Below are 16,512 nucleotides of genomic sequence, written 5' to 3'. Positions count from 1 at the left end.
CAAAAACATAGAGACCCGGAAAACCTGAGTCTACGCCTTCACTATGGTGAATCACTAAAACAATACAGAAATACACTACGGAAAAAGAAGGAACAGCACGTCAGAAATCAGCTCAATGTAATTGAACAATCCATAGACTCTAACCACTTCTGGGAAAATTGGAAAACACTAAACAAACAACAACACGAAGAACTATCTATCCAAAATGGAGATGTATGGGTAAACCACTTCTCCAATCTTTTTGGCTCTATAACAAAGAATAAAGAGCAAAAACATATACATGATCAAATACAAATCCTTGAATCAACTATTAAAGACTACCAGAACCCACTGGATTCTCCAATTACCTTGAACGAGTTACAGGACAAAATAAAAACCCTCCAACCCAAAAAGGCCTGTGGTGTTGATGGTATCCTTAATGAAATGATCAAATATACAGACAACAAATTCCAATTGGCTATACTAAAACTCTTTAACATCGTCCTTAGCTCTGGCATCTTCCCCAATATTTGGAACCAAGGACTGATCACCCCAATCCACAAAAGTGGAGACAAATTTGACCCCAATAACTACCGTGGAATATGCGTCAACAGTAACCTTGGGAAAATACTCTGCATTATCATTAACAGCAGACTCGTACATTTCCTCAATGAAAACAATGTACTGAGCAAATGTCAAATTGGCTTTTTACCAAATTACCGTACAACAGACCATGTATTCACCCTACACACCCTAATTGACAACCAAACAAACCAAAACAAAGGCAAAGTCTTCTCATGCTTTGTTGATTTCAAAAAAGCCTTCGACTCAATTTGGCATGAGGGTCTGCTATACAAATTGATGGAAAGTGGTGTTGGGGGAAAAACATACAACATTATAAAATCCATGTACACAAACAACAAGTGTGCGGTTAAAATAGGCAAAAAACACACACATTTCTTCACACAGGGTCGTGGGGTGAGACAGGGATGCAGCTTAAGCCCCACCCTCTTCAACATATATATCAACGAATTGGCGAGGGCATTAGAACAGTCTGCAGCACCTGGCCTCACCCTACTAGAATCCGAAGTCAAATGTCTACTGTTTGCTGATGATCTGGTGCTTCTGTCACCAACCAAGGAGGGCCTAAAGCAGCACCTAGATCTTCTGCACAGATTCTGTCAGACCTGGGCCCTGACAGTAAATCTCAGTAAGACCAAAATAATGGTGTTCCAAAAAAGGTCCAGTCGCCAGGACCACAAATTCCATCTAGACACCGTTGCCCTAGAGCACACAAAAAACTATACATACCTCGGCCTAAACCTCAGCACCACAGGTAACTTCCACAAAGCTGTGAACGATCTGAGAGACAAGGCAAGAAGGGCATTCTATGCCATCAAAAGGAACATAAATTTCAACATACCAATTAGGATCTGGCTAAAAATACTTGAATCAGTCATAGAGCCCATTGCCCTTTATGGTTGTGAGGTCTGGGGTCCGCTCACCAACCAAGATTTCACAAAATGGGACAAACACCAAATTGAGACTCTGCATGCAGAATTCTGCAAAAATATCCTCCGTGTACAACGTAGAACACCAAATAATGCATGCAGAGCAGAATTAGGCCGATACCCACTAATTATCAAAATCCAGAAAAGAGCCGTTAAATTCTACAACCACCTAAAAGGAAGCGATTCCCAAACCTTCCATAACAAAGCCATCACCTACAGAGAGATGAACCTGGAGAAGAGTCCCCTAAGCAAGCTGGTCCTGAGGCTCTGTTCACAAACACAAACACACCCCACAGAGCCCCAGGACAGCAGCACAATTAGACCCAACCAAATCATGAGAAAACAAAAAGATAATTACTTGACACATTGGAAAGAATTAACAAAAAAACAGAGCAAACTAGAATGCTATTTGGCCCTAAACAGAGAGTACACAGTGGCAGAATACCTGACCACTGTGACTGACCCAAACTTAAGGAAAGCTTTGACTATGTACAGACTCAGTGAGCATAGCCTTGCTATTGAGAAAGGCCGCCGTAGGCAGACATGGCTCTCAAGAGAAGACAGGCTATGTGCACACTGCCCACAAAATGAGGTGGAAACTGAGCTGCACTTCCTAACCTCCTGCCCAGTGTATGACCATATTAGAGACACATATTTCCCTCAGATTACACAGATCCACAAAGAATTCGAAACCAAATCCAATTATGATAAACTCCCATATCTACTGTGTCAGGACCCGGTGCGAGAAACAGTCACTAAATCGGCAGAACCCAGAAGATGAGGCAGACACAGCAGTACTAGAGATGGTGGTTTAATAAAAAATAGATATCTTCCAAAATACAAAGAAAATCCACAAAGTGGTAAAAACAGCAAGGGAAAAACAAACCTCAAAAGACTAATCCAAAATACAAAAGAACAAAACCAGAGAACCTCTGGAAAATCCAACAAGAGAAAAATATATGTTCACAACAAGGCTTGGGCTGGGGCTGGGTGCTAACATACAAACACTGAGCAAGGAACTGAGGAACACACAGGGATTAAATACTAACAAGGGAACGACATACAGGTGCAAACAATAATTAGAGCAAGGGAAAAACAAAAGGTACAAAAAAGGTGCAATGGGGACATCTAGTGACAAAAAACCAGAACAGTCCTGGCCAAAACCTGACAGAATCCCCCTCCTAGGAACGGCTCCTGACGTTCCTACCAGCCTTCTCAGGGTGGAGGGCCCTGAACTGACGAATGAGGTCAGGGTCCAGTATGTCCTTGGCAGGAACCCAGGAGCGCTCCTCGGGACCGTAGCCTTCCCAGTCCACCAGATACTGCCAGGACCGCTGCACCCGGCGGGAGTCCAGTATCCGGTGGACGGTATAAGCCGACTGGCCTCCGATGACACGGGGCGGAGGGGGAGGTCTGCCTGCCGGAATAAGGGGAGAAAAAACAACAGGTTTTAATAAAGAAATGTGAAATGTGGGATTGATTTTAAGGGATCTGGGTAAGTGCAGGCGAAAAGTAACGGGATTGACTCTCCTGGCAATCTTAAAGGGTCCGATGAATCTCTGGGACAGCTTGCGAGACTCCACCCGTAGCGGTAAGTTTTTTGTTGAGAGCCATACTCTCTGGCCGGGGTACAGGGTAGGACCGGGACGGCGACGTCTGTTGGCTTGTCGTTGGTACTGCTGTGAGGAACGCAGAAGATTAAGACGGGCCTTCTTCCACGTAAGCTGACAGCGTCTGATGAACCTCGAGGCTGAAGGCACTCTGACTTCTGCCTCCTGGTCCGGGAACAATAGAGGAGCATAGCCAAACTGACACTCGTGCGGGGATATACCAGTGGAGGAGGAGCACAAGGTGTTGTGCGCGTACTCAGCCCAAACAATGAAGGATGACCATGTGGATGGGTTGTTGGAAACCATACATCTGAGGGTGGTTTCCAGCTCCTGATTCATCCTCTCAGTTTGGCCGTTGGACTCCGGATGGTACCCTGAAGATAAACTGGCCGTGGCCCCTATGAGTTGGCAGAAGGCCTTCCAAAACCTTGAGGCGAACTGGGGACCTCTGTCGGAAACCATATCTTGCGGGATGCCAAAGACTCGGAACACATGGTTAATCACCAACTCAGCTGTTTCCTTGGCAGAAGGTAATTTGGTCAAGGGAACAAACCTGGCCGCCTTAGAAAACCTGTCGATGATGACTAGGATCGTAGTATTACCATGGGACGGAGGAAGGCCAGTAATAAAGTCCAGCGAGATATGGGACCAGGGTCGGAATAGATAAAGGGTGAAGGAGTCCTTGAGGGCGGAGGTGAGAAGATTTGCCCTGGCAGCACACGGAACAGGCCTTGACGAAAGTGGCAACGTCTTCTTTTATGGTGGGCCACCAGAACTTACGCTGGATGAACTCCAAGGTGCGACCTACGCCCGGGTGACAGGTGAGGCGAGAGGAGTGCCCCCACAGAAGGACTTGGGACCTTGCTGCCTTGGGAACAAACAACCGATTAGCAGGACCTCCTCCAGGGCCCGGTTCGATGGCTTGAGCTTGTTTCACGGTATCCTCCACTTGCCACGAGATCGGAGCCACGATCTTAGCGGCAGGAAGAACAGTCATGTCAGTATCTTCTCGAATGGCAGGAGAGTAGACTCGTGACAAGGCATCCGGTTTGAGATTCTTCGACCCGGGTCTATAGGTGAGAATAAACTGGAATCGGCTGAAGAAAAGAGACCATCGAGCTTGTCTGGAGTTCAACCGCTTCGCCTGCTGGATATACTCCAGATTTTTGTGGTCCGTAAGCACTTGAAACGGTTGAGAAGCCCCCTCGATCCAGTGTCTCCATTCCTTCAATGCCATCTTAACCGCTAGGAGTTCACGATCCCCCACATCGTAATTCCTCTCGGCCGGGGTAAGCCGGTGAGAGAAGAAGGCGCAAGGATGAAGCCTCTTGTCTTCACCCCTCTGAGACAGGACAGCTCCAACACCAACCTCTGATGCGTCTACCTCCACCACAAAAGGTTCATCCGCCGTCGGTAGTGTCAGGATGGGAGCAGAGAGGATGCGCTGCTTGAGTCCTTGGAAGGCCGTCTCAGCTTCTCTTCCCCACAGAAACCTTGTGTTGCCACCCTTGGTTAAAGCTGAGAGAGGGGCTGCCACCGAGCTGAAGTTCTTGATGAACTTGCGGTAGAAGTTAGTGAAGCCCAGGAAACGCTGAACTTCCTTAACGGACTTGGGGGTGGGCCAATCTGCTACCGCCCCTACCTTCTTGGGGTCCATCTGGACTCGACCGGGTTCCACTACAAATCCCAGGAACTGTACTCGAGAGGAATGGAATTCACACTTTTCCGGCTTAACGTACAAATGGCTGTCTAGGAGGCGTTTGAGCACTTGTCTGACATGCTTAGTGTGTTCTTGAAGGGAGCTCGAAAAGATGAGGATGTCATCCAAGTAAACAAACACGAAAATGTTAAGCATATCCCTAAGCACATCGTTTATGAGCGCTTGGAACACAGCCGGGGCGTTGGTCAGGCCGAAGGGCATCACCAAGTATTCGTAGTGACCAGTAGGCGTGTTGAAAGCGGTCTTCCACTCGTCACCGGGTTTGATCCGCACAAGATGGTATGCGTTCCGCAGGTCAAGCTTAGTGAAGACCACTGCTTCCTGGAGCAGCTCAAAGGCTGTGGCCATAAGGGGTAGCGGGTAGCGGTTACGGACGGTTATGGCATTAAGTCCCCGGTAGTCGATGCAAGGACGTAATCCCCCGTCTTTTTTGGCCACAAAGAAAAACCCTGCTCCCGCCGGCGAGGTGGATGGACGCATGAGGCCTGCTGCCAGAGCGTCCTTGATGTAGGTATCCATAGCAGCTCGTTCGGGAGGAGATAGGGAAAAGATCCGACCCCTGGGGGGGCAGGTGCCCGGAAACAGGTCGATGGGGCAATCGTAAGGTCTATGGGGTGGTAGTTTGGTGGCCCTCTGTTTGCTAAATACCGGTTTGAGGTCATGGTAACACTCGGGAACTCGGGACAGGTCGATGGATTCTAGAGACTCGGGAGGGGAACTCGGGGAACTTGGGAAGATACAAGTGGCTTGGCACGTAGGACCCCACTGCTTGATAGTGCCCACAGACCAGTCGATGTGAGGGTTATGGCTGTGAAGCCAGGGGTATCCAAGGACGAGAGGGAACTCGGAACACGAGGTCAGATGAAAGTTCATCACTTCCTGGTGTTGGGAAACTGAAAGACGCAAGGGGGTAGTGACACGAGTGACAAGTCCAGATCCCAAAGGGCTTCCATCCAACGTAGTAACCCTTATGGGGTCACTTAGAGGTTCAGAGGGAACGCCATTCTCCTTCGCCCAGACACCATCCATGAAGTTACCTGCGGCTCCAGAGTCTACCAAGGCTTGAAGGGGAAGCTCGTGGTTGTCCCAGGAAAGGGTAACTGGAATGAGCAGGCGGGAGTTGGATGGATGAGAGGAGGTTATGTTTCCCGTTACCGTCCTCCCAGGCCTGCACGGGAGAGTGCGTTTTCCCTGGAGCCCGGGACACGTAGAGAGGAAATGGCCCGGTTTGCCGCAATATAGACAGCATCGCTCCCTCATCCGGCGGTCTCTCTCAGCCTGGGAGATGCGTCCAACCTGCATGGGTTCCGGTGGAGTCAGCGGGGATAAAGGTGGAGACTCGGAGCTGGGACCGATAGGAGCTAGGGTGAGAGATCTACGGTTGAGCTCTCTCTCTCTCAGACGCTGGTCTATGCGTGAAGCCAACTTGATCAGGGACTCGAGGTTGTCCGGTGGTTCCCGAGTGACCAGTTCATCTTGGATGGTGTCGGAAAGACCCTTCAAAAAGCACACTGTGAGCGCCTCGTCATTCCAGCCACTCGCTGCTGCCACCGTGCGGAACTGGATGGCATAGTCCGTCACGCTGCGCCGACCTTGGCGGAGAGTCAGGAGCTGTTTGGCTGAGTCAGGACCGCTGGTAGGACCTTGAAACACTCGCTTGAATTCTTCAGCAAAGGTAGAGTAGCTGGCACAGCAGGGACTTTGGGCATCCCACACAGCAGTAGCCCAGGCTAGGGCTTTTTCCGACAGCAGGGTGATGATATATGCTATCTTGGACCGGTCGGTGGGAAATGACGAGGGTTGCAGCTCGAAGGAGAGAGAACATTGGGTGAAAAACCCCTTACAACCACTCGGATCACCTGAGAACCGTTGGGGAGGCGGCAGACGAGGTTCAGCCAGGGGGTTAACTGCCACGGGCACTTGAATCTGATGAACTGGAGCAGAAGCGGTTGCAGGAGAAAGTTGATCAGAAATCTGCTTTATGGAAGTCATCATCTCCGACAGAAGTTGAGAATGTCCAGCCAGTAAGGCCTCTTGCTGAACCAGAGCAGCTTCGTGACGTTGGACAGTCCCCTCGTGGTGGGACAGCATGGGAAAAAAGTCCTGGGTACTGGCTGCCTCTGGGTTCATTTTAATGGCTCAGTGTGCAATGGGGACATCTAGTGACAAAAAACCAGAACAGTCCTGGCCAAAACCTGACATACTGGGTGAAATTCCACAGTGTGCCATCACAGCAGCAAGATTTGTGACCTGTTGCCACAAGAAAAGGGCAACCAGTGAAGAACAAACACCATTGTAAATACAACCCATATTTATGTTTATTTATTTTAACTTGTGTGCTTTAACCATTTGTACATTGCTACAACACTGTATATATATATAATATGACACTTGTAATGTCTTTATTGCTTTGAAACTTCTGTATGTGTAATGTTTACTGTTAATTTGTATTGTTTATTTCACTTTTGTATATTATCTACCTCACTTGCTTTGGCAATGTTAACACATGTTTCCCATGCCAATAAAGCCCCTTGAATTGAATTGAATTGAGAGAGAGAGAGAGAGAGAGAGAGAGAGAGAGAGAGAGAGAGAGAGAGAGAGAGAGAGAGAGAGAGAGAGAGAGAGAGAGAGAGAGAGAGAGAGAGAGAGAGAGAGAGAGAGAGAGAGAGAGAGAGAGAGAGAGAAAACTCAGACTCAGACCCTGGCTGCAGAGAGAGAGCACCCTGAAGAGGTGCCCGGGTAGGCTACCAACCAGCATTGGGCTGGTTGTATAGTGGGTTGGGTAAACGTTTTAAAAGCCCTGTACTGCAGTGTTGGTTTTTGTCTCAAACTATCGCTAGGAATAAGACACTAGAGTGCAGTGTTTCACACGTATTTCAGAAATATATTGGAATGCTGAGTTGAAACCTACCTATTTAGTGTTAACGAGACAATTCAAGGTTCACTATCTCATGCTCTATTTGTCTGTCTCTCTCAGAGTCTATTTGTCTGTCTCTCTCAGAGTCTATTTGTCTGTCTCTCTCAGAGTCTATTTGTCTGTCTCTCTCAGAGTCTATTTGTCTGTCTCTCTCAGAGTCTATTTGTCTGTCTCTCTCAGAGTCTATTTGTCTGTCTCTCTCAGAGTCTATTTGTCTGTCTCTCTCAGAGTCTATTTGTCTGTCTCTCTCAGAGTCTATTTGTCTGTCTCTCTCAGAGTCTATTTGTCTGTCTCTCTCAGAGTATATTTGTCTGTCTCTCTCAGAGTCTATTTGTCTGTCTCTCTCAGAGTCTATTTATCTGTCTCTCTCAGAGTCTATTTATCTGTCTCTCTCAGAGTCTATTTATCTGTCTCTCTCAGAGTCTATTTATCTGTCTCTCTCAGAGTCTATTTGTCTGTCTCTCTCGGAGTCTATTTGTCTGTCTCTCTCGGAGTCTATTTGTCTGTCTCTCTCGGAGTCTATTTGTCTGTCTCTCTCAGAGTCTATTTGTCTGTCTCTCTCAGAGTCTATTTGTCTGTCTCTCTCAGAGTCTATTTATCTGTCTCTCTCAGAGTCTATTTGTCTGTCTCTCTCAGAGTCTATTTGTCTGTCTCTCTCAGAGTCTATTTATCTGTCTCTCTCAGAGTCTATTTGTCTGTCTCTCTCAGAGTCTATTTGTCTGTCTCTCTCAGAGTCTATTTGTCTGTCTCACTCAGAGTCTATTTGTCTGTCTCTCTCAGAGTCTATTTGTCTGTCTCTCTCAGAGTCTATTTGTCTGTCTCTCTCAGAGTCTATTTATCTGTCTCTCTCAGAGTCTATTTATCTGTCTCTCTCAGAGTCTATTTATCTGTCTCTCTCAGAGTCTATTTATCTGTCTCTCTCAGAGTCTATTTGTCTGTCTCTCTCAGAGTCTATTTGTCTGTCTCTGTAAAAGTGTTTACCGTCATTTTGTTTTCTTCTAGATACACAGAGCTGATTGATGGTAGAGGGAGGATAACAGCTAAGTTCTCCAAACTGCCCCGAAAGGCCATCAGACACCGCACTAGTAAGTATTGTTATAACCAGGTATAACCAGGTATAACCAGCCAGGTGGCACTAGTAAGTATTGTTATAACCAGGTATAACCAGCCAGGTGGCACTAGTAAGTATTGTTATAACCAGGTATAACCAGCCAGGTGGCACTAGTAAGTATTGTTATAACCAGGTATAACCAGCCAGGTGGCACTAGTAAGTATTGTTATAACCAGGTATAACCAGCCAGGTGGCACTAGTAAGTATTGTTATAACCAGGTATAACCAGCCAGGTGGCACTAGTAAGTATTGTTATAACCAGGTATAACCAGCCAGGTGGCACTAGTATGTGTTGTTATAACCAGGTATAACCAGCCAGGTGACACTAGTAAGTATTGTTATAACCAGGTATAACCAGCCAGGTGGCACTAGTAAGTATTGTTATAACCAGGTATAACCAGCCAGGTGGCACTAGTAAGTTTTGTTATAACCAGGTATAACCAGCCAGGTGACACTAGTAAGTATTGTTATAACCAGGTATAACCAACCAGGTGACACTAGTAAGTATTGTTATAACCAGGTATAACCAGCCAGGTGACACTAGTAAGTATTGTTATAACCAGGTATAACCAGCCAGGTGACACTAGTAAGTATTGTTATAACCAGGTATAACCAGCCAGGTGACACTAGTACGTGTTGTTATAACCAGGTATAACCAGCCAGGTGACACTAGTAAGTATTGTTATAACCAGGTATAACCAGCCAGGTGACACTAGTACGTGTTGTTATAACCAGGTATAACCAGCCAGGTGACACTAGTAAGTATTGTTATAACCAGGTATAACCAGCCAGGTGACACTAGTAAGTATTGTTATAACCAGCCAGGTGACACTAGTACGTGTTGTTATAACCAGGTATAACCAGCCAGGTGACACTAGTAAGTATTGTTATAACCAGGTATAACCAGCCAGGTGACACTAGTACGTGTTTTTATAACCAGGTATAACCAGCCAGGTGACACTAGTAAGTATTGTTATAACCAGGTATAACCAGCCAGGTGACACTAGTAAGTATTGTTATAACCAGGTATTACCAGCCAGGTGACACTAGTAAGTATTGTTATAACCAGGTATAACCAGCCAGGTGACACTAGTAAGTATTGTTATAACCAGGTATAACCAGCCAGGTGACACTAGTAAGTATTGTTTTAACCAGGTATAACCAGTCAGGTGACACTAGTACGTGTTGTTATAACCAGGTATAACCAGCAAGGTGACACTAGTAAGGATTGTTATAACCAGGTATAACCAGCCAGGTTACACTAGTAAGTATTGTTATAATCAGGTATAACCAGCCAGGTGACACTAGTAAGTATTGTTACAACCAGGTATAACCAGCCAGGTGACACTAGTAGGTATTGTTATAACCAGGTATAACCAGCCAGGTGGCACTAGTAAGTGTTGTTATAACCAGGTATAACCAGCCAGGTGACACTAGTAAGTATTGTTATAACCAGGTATAACCAGGTATAACCAGCCAGGTGTCACTAGTAAGTATTGTTATTTTTATATTTTTTTATTTTTTTATTTAACCTTTATTTAACCAGGTAGGCAAATTGAGAACACGTTCTCATTTACAATTGCGACCTGGCCAAGATAAAGCAAAGCAGTTCGACACATACAACAACACATAGTTACACATGGAGTAAAACAAACATATAGTCAATAATACAGTGAAAAAAATAAGTCTATATACAATGTGAGCAAGTGAGGTGAGATAAGGGAGGTGAAGGCAAACAAATATATGTATAAATAAATAAAAATATAAAAAGGCCATGGAGGCGAAGTGAGTACAACACAGCAAGTAAAATAAAAACTAAAAAACACTGGAATGGTTGGTTTGCAGTGGAAGAAAGTGCAAAGTAGAGACAGAAATAATGGGGTGCAAAGGAGCAAAATAAATTAATAAATAAATACAGTAGGTAAAGAGGTAGTTGTTTGGGCTAAATTGTAGATGGGTTATGTACAGGTGCAGTAATCTATGAGCTGCTCTGACAGCTGGTGCTTAAAGCTAGTGAGGGAGATAGGTGTTTCCAGTTTCAGAGATTTTTGTAGTTCGTTCCAGTCATTGGCAGCAGAGAACTGGAAGGAGAGGCGTCCAAAGGAAGAATTGGTTTTGGGGGTGACTAGAGAGATATACCTGCTGGAGCGCGTGCTACAGGTAGGTGCTGCTATGGTGACCAGCGAGCTGAGATAAGGGGGGACTTTACCTAGCAGGGTCTTGTAGATGACCTGGAACCAGTGGGTTTGGCGACGAGTATGAAGCGAGGGCCAGCCAACGAGAGTGTACAGGTCGCAGTGGTGGGTAGTATATGGGGCTTTGGTGACAAAACGGATGGCACTGTGATAGACTGCATCCAATTTATTGAGTAGGGTTTTGGAGGCTATTTTGTAAATGACATCACCGAAGTCGAGGATTGGTAGGATGGTCAGTTTTACAAGGGTATGTTTGGCAGCATGAGTAAAGGATGCTTTGTTGCGGAATAGGAAGCCAATTCTAGATTTGACTTTGGATTGGAGATGTTTGATGTGAGTCTGGAAGGAGAGTTTACAGTCTAACCAGACACCTAGGTATTTGTAGTTGTCCACATATTCTAAGTCAGAGCCGTCCAAAGTAGTGATGTTGGACAGGCGGGCAGGAGCAGGCAGCGATCGGTTGAAGAGCATGCATTTGGTTTTACTTGTATTTAAGAGCAGTTGGAGGCCACGGAAGGAGAGTTGTATGGCATTGAAGCTCGCCTGGAGGGTTGTTAACACAGTGTCAAAAGAAGGGCCAGAAGTATACAGAATAGTGTCGTCTGCGTAGAGGTGGATCAGAGAATCACCAGCAGCAAGAGCGACATCATTGATGTAAACAGAGAAGAGAGTCGGTCCAAGAATTGAACCCTGTGGCACCCCCATAGAGACTGCCAGAGGCCCGGACAACAGACCCTCCGATTTGACACACTGAACTCGATCAGAGAAGTAGTTGGTGAACCAGGCGAGGCAATCATTAGAGAAACCAAGGCTGTCGAGTCTGCCAATGAGGATGTGGTGATTGACAGAGTCAAAAGCCTTGGCCAGGTCAATGAATACGGCTGCACAGTATTGTTTCCTATCGATGGCGGTTACGATATCGTTTATGACCTTGAGCGTGGCTGAGGTGCACCCATGACCAGCTCTGAAACCAGATTGCATAGCGGAGAAGGTGTGGTGGGATTCGAAATGGTCGGTAATCTGTTTGTTGACTTGGCTTTCGAAGACCTTAGAAAGGCAGGGTAGGATAGATATAGGTCTGTAGCAGTTAGGGTCAAGGGGTGTCCCCCCCTTTGAAGAGGGGGATAACCGCAGCTGCTTTCCAATCTTTGGGGATCTCAGACGACACGAAAGAGAGGTTGAACAGGCTAGTAATAGGGGTGGCAACAATTTCAGCAGATAGTTTTAGAAAGAAAGGGTCCAGATTATCTAGCCCGGCTGATTTGTAAGGGTCCAGATTTTGCAGCTCATTTAGAACATCAGCTGACTGTATTTGGGAGAAAGAGAAATGGGGAAGGCTTGGGCGAGTAGCAGAGGGGAGGGCAGTGCTGTTGTCCGGGGTAGGGGTAGCCAGGTGGAAAGCATGGCCAGCCGTAGAAAAATGCTTATTGAAATTCTCAATTATAGTGGATTTGTCGGTGGTGACAGTGTTTCCTATCTTCAGAGCGGTTGGAAGCTGGGAGGAGGTGTTCTTATTCTCCATGGACTTTACGGTGTCCCAGAACTTTTTTGAATTTGTGTTGCAGGAAGCAAATTTCTGCTTGAAAAAGCTAGCCTTGGCTGTTCTAACTGCCTATGTATATTGGTTTCTGGCTTCCCTGAAAAGTTGCATATCACGGGGGCTGTTCGATGCTAATGCAGAACGCCATAGGATGTTTTTCTGTTGGTTAAGGGCAGTCAGGTCAGGAGAGAACCAAGGGCTATATCTGTTCCTGGTTCTAAATTTCTTGAATGGGGCATGCTTATTCAAGATGGTGAGGAAGGCATTTTAAAAAAAATGACCAGGCATCCTCTACTGACGGGATGAGATCAATATCCTTCCAGGATACCCCAGCCAGGTCGATTAGAAAGGCCTGCTCGCTGAAGTGTTTCAGGGAGCGTTTGACAGTGATGAGTGGAGGTCGTTTGACCGCTGACCCATTACGGATGCAGGCAATGAGGCAGTGATCGCTGAGATCTTGGTTGAAAACAGCAGAGGTGTATTTGGAGGGCAAGTTTGTTAGGATGATATCTATGAGGGTACCCGTGTTTACGGAATTGGGGTGGTACCTGGTAGGTTCATTGATAATTTGTGTGAGATTGAGGGCATCAAGCTTAGATTGTAGGGTGGCTGGGGTGTTGAGCATGTTCAAATTTAGGTCGCCTAGCAGCACGAGCTCTGAAGATAGATGGGGGGCAATCAGTTCACATATAGTGTCCAGAGCACAGCTGGGGGCAGAGGGTGGTCTATAGCAGGCGGCAACGGTGAGAGACTTGTTTTTAGAGAGGTGGATTTTTAAAAGTAGAAGTTCAAATTGTTTGGGAACAGACCTGGATAGTATAACAGAACTCTGCAGGCAGTCTTTGCAGTAGATTGCAACACCGCCCCCTTTGGCCGTTCTATCTTGTCTGAAAATCTTGTAATTGGGGATGAAAATGTCTGAATTTTTGGTGGTCTTTCTAAGCCAGGATTCAGACACGGCTAAAACATCCGGGTTGGCAGAGTGTGCTAAAGCAGTGAACAAAACAAACTTAGGGAGGAGGCTTCTAATGTTAACATGCATGAAGCCAAGGCTATTACGGTTACAGAAGTCATCAAAAGAGAGCGCCTGGGGAATAGGAGTGGAGCCAGGTACTGCAGGGCCTGGATTCACCTCTACATCACCAGAGGAACAGAGGAGGAGTAGGATAAGGGTACGGCTAAAAGCTATGAGAATTGGTCGCCTAGAGCTACTAGAGCAGAGAGTAAAAGGAAGTTTCTGGGGGCGATAAAATAGTTTAAAGGAATAATGTACAGACAAAGGTATGGTAGGATGTGAATACAGTGGAGGTAAACCTAGGTATTGAGTGATGATGAGAGAGATATTGTCTCTAGAAACATCATTGAAACCAGGTGATGTCATCGCATATGTGGGTGGTGGAACTGAGAGGTTGGATATGGTATAGAGAGCAGGGCTAGAATCTCTACAGTGAAATAAGCCAATAAACACTAACCAGAACAGCAATGGACAAGGCATATTTACATTAAGGAGAGGCATGCTTAATCGAGTGATCAATAAGGGTCCAGTGAGTAGAGGTTGGTTGGGGTCGTGGCGATCCAGACAGCTGGCCGGGTATATGGCTATCGGTAGCAGCATAGGATGGAGGTCTGTTTGTAGATACCTCGTGCGTTTCCGTCGGTAGGTTAGTGGGGTTCCGTGTAGTGGGGTTCCGTGTGGTAGAGGGGATCAATCCAAATTGGCAAAATAGATATAGTGACCCAAGGAAAAAAATAAAATAAATAAATAATAATAATAATAATAGTTGTCCGATATACTTGTTCAGATAGCAGCCGATAAGACAGCTAACGATTAGCGGGCCTCAGATGAGCGTTCAGGTAACGTCGGGACGGAGGTGCCAGTTGGATAAATCCCTCGGGCAGATAACGTCGGCAGTCAGTCGCGGCAGTCAGTCGTGAAGGCCCGGTGGGGTTCCGTATCTGCAGCAGCAACAAAAGAAACGGGTCCGGATGGTGATGGAACTCCTCAGCTGGCTAGCTCCAGAATGATTTGAGTTTGCTCCGGGGTCGACGTAAGCCAATAGTCACACGGTTTGCAGCTAGCTAGCTGCGAAATCAAGGTGCAAGTGTCCAGAGCCTGCGGCTGGAATCCGGGGAAACTGAGAGAAAAAAAAAGTCCCGGAATGCTCCGGTCCGAGTCGCGTTGCACAAAAGTGCCGGTAGATTATCGAGCTAAAGGAATAGCTGATGACCACAAAACGTGGGCAGCTGAAACACCAACGCTAGCCAGCAAACCGGCTAATTTCGGGGCAGCTACAGATTAGCTTCTGGCTAGCTATCGGAGTAGCTTCTGGTTAGCTTTCAGGCTAGCTTCTGAATTAGCCCCTGGCTAGCTTCCACGATGGATTTTCAGATTGAGGTAAATAATACTTTTTGTAATTGGTGAAGCGGGTTGCAGGAAAGCTTTTGCAGGAAAGCTTTTGTAGTTGAGTTCTTGGATAATAAAATAAATAAAAGATATGCGAAGAAAGGTGTAAATATATATATATACAGGACACGACAATACGGAACAGAAAAAGACGTCTGAACTGCTAAGCCACCTTGGACAGCCAGGTGGCTTAGCAGCCAGGTGACACTAGTAAGTGTTGTTATAACCAGGTATAACCAGGTATAACCAGCCAGGTGGCACTAGTACGTGTTGTTATAACCAGGTATAACCAGCCAAGTGACACTAGTACGTGTTGTTATAACCAGGTATAACCAGCCAGGTGGCACTAGTAAGTATTGTTATAACCAGGTATAACCAGCCAGGTGACACTAGTAAGTATTGTTATAACCAGGTATAACCAGCCAGGTGACACTAGTAAGTATTGTTATAACCAGGTATAACCAGCCAGGTGACACTAGTAAGTATTGTTATAACCAGGTATAACCAGCCAGGTGACACTAGTAAGTATTGTTATAACCAGGTATAACCAGCAAGATGCCAACTGAAGCAACACATAGCATCACTAAGCTTCAGCATAATGTGGTACATTTTAACATTCACTTAGACCAGTAGTACATTTGTACTGAATACTGGTATGGATCAATACCTCTTTGATTCTGCCTTGCAGAACCAGAGCCTTCCATTCAGCTAGAAAGGATGGAGGAGACAACCAATAAAATCAGCCTCGCACTAGAGATCCAGAGGAAGGAGGAAGAGGAGGAGTCCAGGAGAAAACCTGGTAGGTAATTGCAGTCAATTCAGGGATTTACATTTTGTCAACTCAACGCCGTGGCCGCACGAGCAAGAGATGTGAACCTCTTGACGAGGTGGCCTTGGTGTTGGTCGCTACAGTATAATCTGTCATGCAGGACAGAGTTGTGGTGTAGTTAGATGCCAGATATGGAACCCTCTCCTCTGTTACTGGGTCTTCTTCCAGCACCAGTCAGTTTTAATGGGAGGTCTGCCACGTGGAAGCTATGCTAATCTATGCTAATATATGCTAATCTTCTCCTATAGGCGCCGCTGAATAGAAACAGCATGTTAATTATTACGTCTCCATATATATACAGCGATGGATGATGTATCTTCTGGCCACAGGACTGTAGCTGGCAACGAAGAGGAGGAAGGGACTGTCAACCAAGCTTTACAATAGAAATGTATTACAGAGAGAGACAGCACTCTAGGCACTTTAAAGGGCATTACTTTGACCTGGGGCCCATAGGGGAACCTCATAGGGCTCTACCCATAGGACTCTACCATAGGGGAACCTCATAGGACTCTACCCATAGGACTCTACCCACAGGACTCTACCCATAGGGGAACCTCATAGGGCTCTACCCATAGGACTCTACCCATAGGACTCTACCCACAGGACTCTACCCACAGGACTCTACCCACAGGACTCTACCTATAGGACTCTAGCCATAGGGGAACCTCATAGGACTCTACCCATAAGACTCTACCC

The 16,512-nt window shown here is 46.3% G+C and overlaps 1 protein-coding gene across 2 annotated transcripts in view; it reads left to right on the top strand.

Moving 5' to 3' along the window:
* Positions 1–16,512, top strand: part of LOC139539406 (sushi, nidogen and EGF-like domain-containing protein 1) — a 111,680-nt gene that overhangs the window by 90,554 nt on the left and 4,614 nt on the right. For both annotated transcript variants that reach the window (XM_071342309.1, XM_071342308.1), the window contains 2 exons: positions 8,740–8,822; positions 15,676–15,786. In XM_071342309.1, the coding sequence (XP_071198410.1) occupies positions 8,740–8,822; positions 15,676–15,786 (194 nt within the window). The remainder of the gene's footprint in view (positions 1–8,739; positions 8,823–15,675; positions 15,787–16,512) is intronic.

The sequence above is a fragment of the Salvelinus alpinus genome, chromosome 15 (assembly GCF_045679555.1).
Source record: "Salvelinus alpinus chromosome 15, SLU_Salpinus.1, whole genome shotgun sequence".
Taxonomy (NCBI): Eukaryota; Metazoa; Chordata; class Actinopteri; order Salmoniformes; family Salmonidae; genus Salvelinus; species Salvelinus alpinus.
This window is presented reverse-complemented; position numbering and strand designations above follow the sequence as displayed.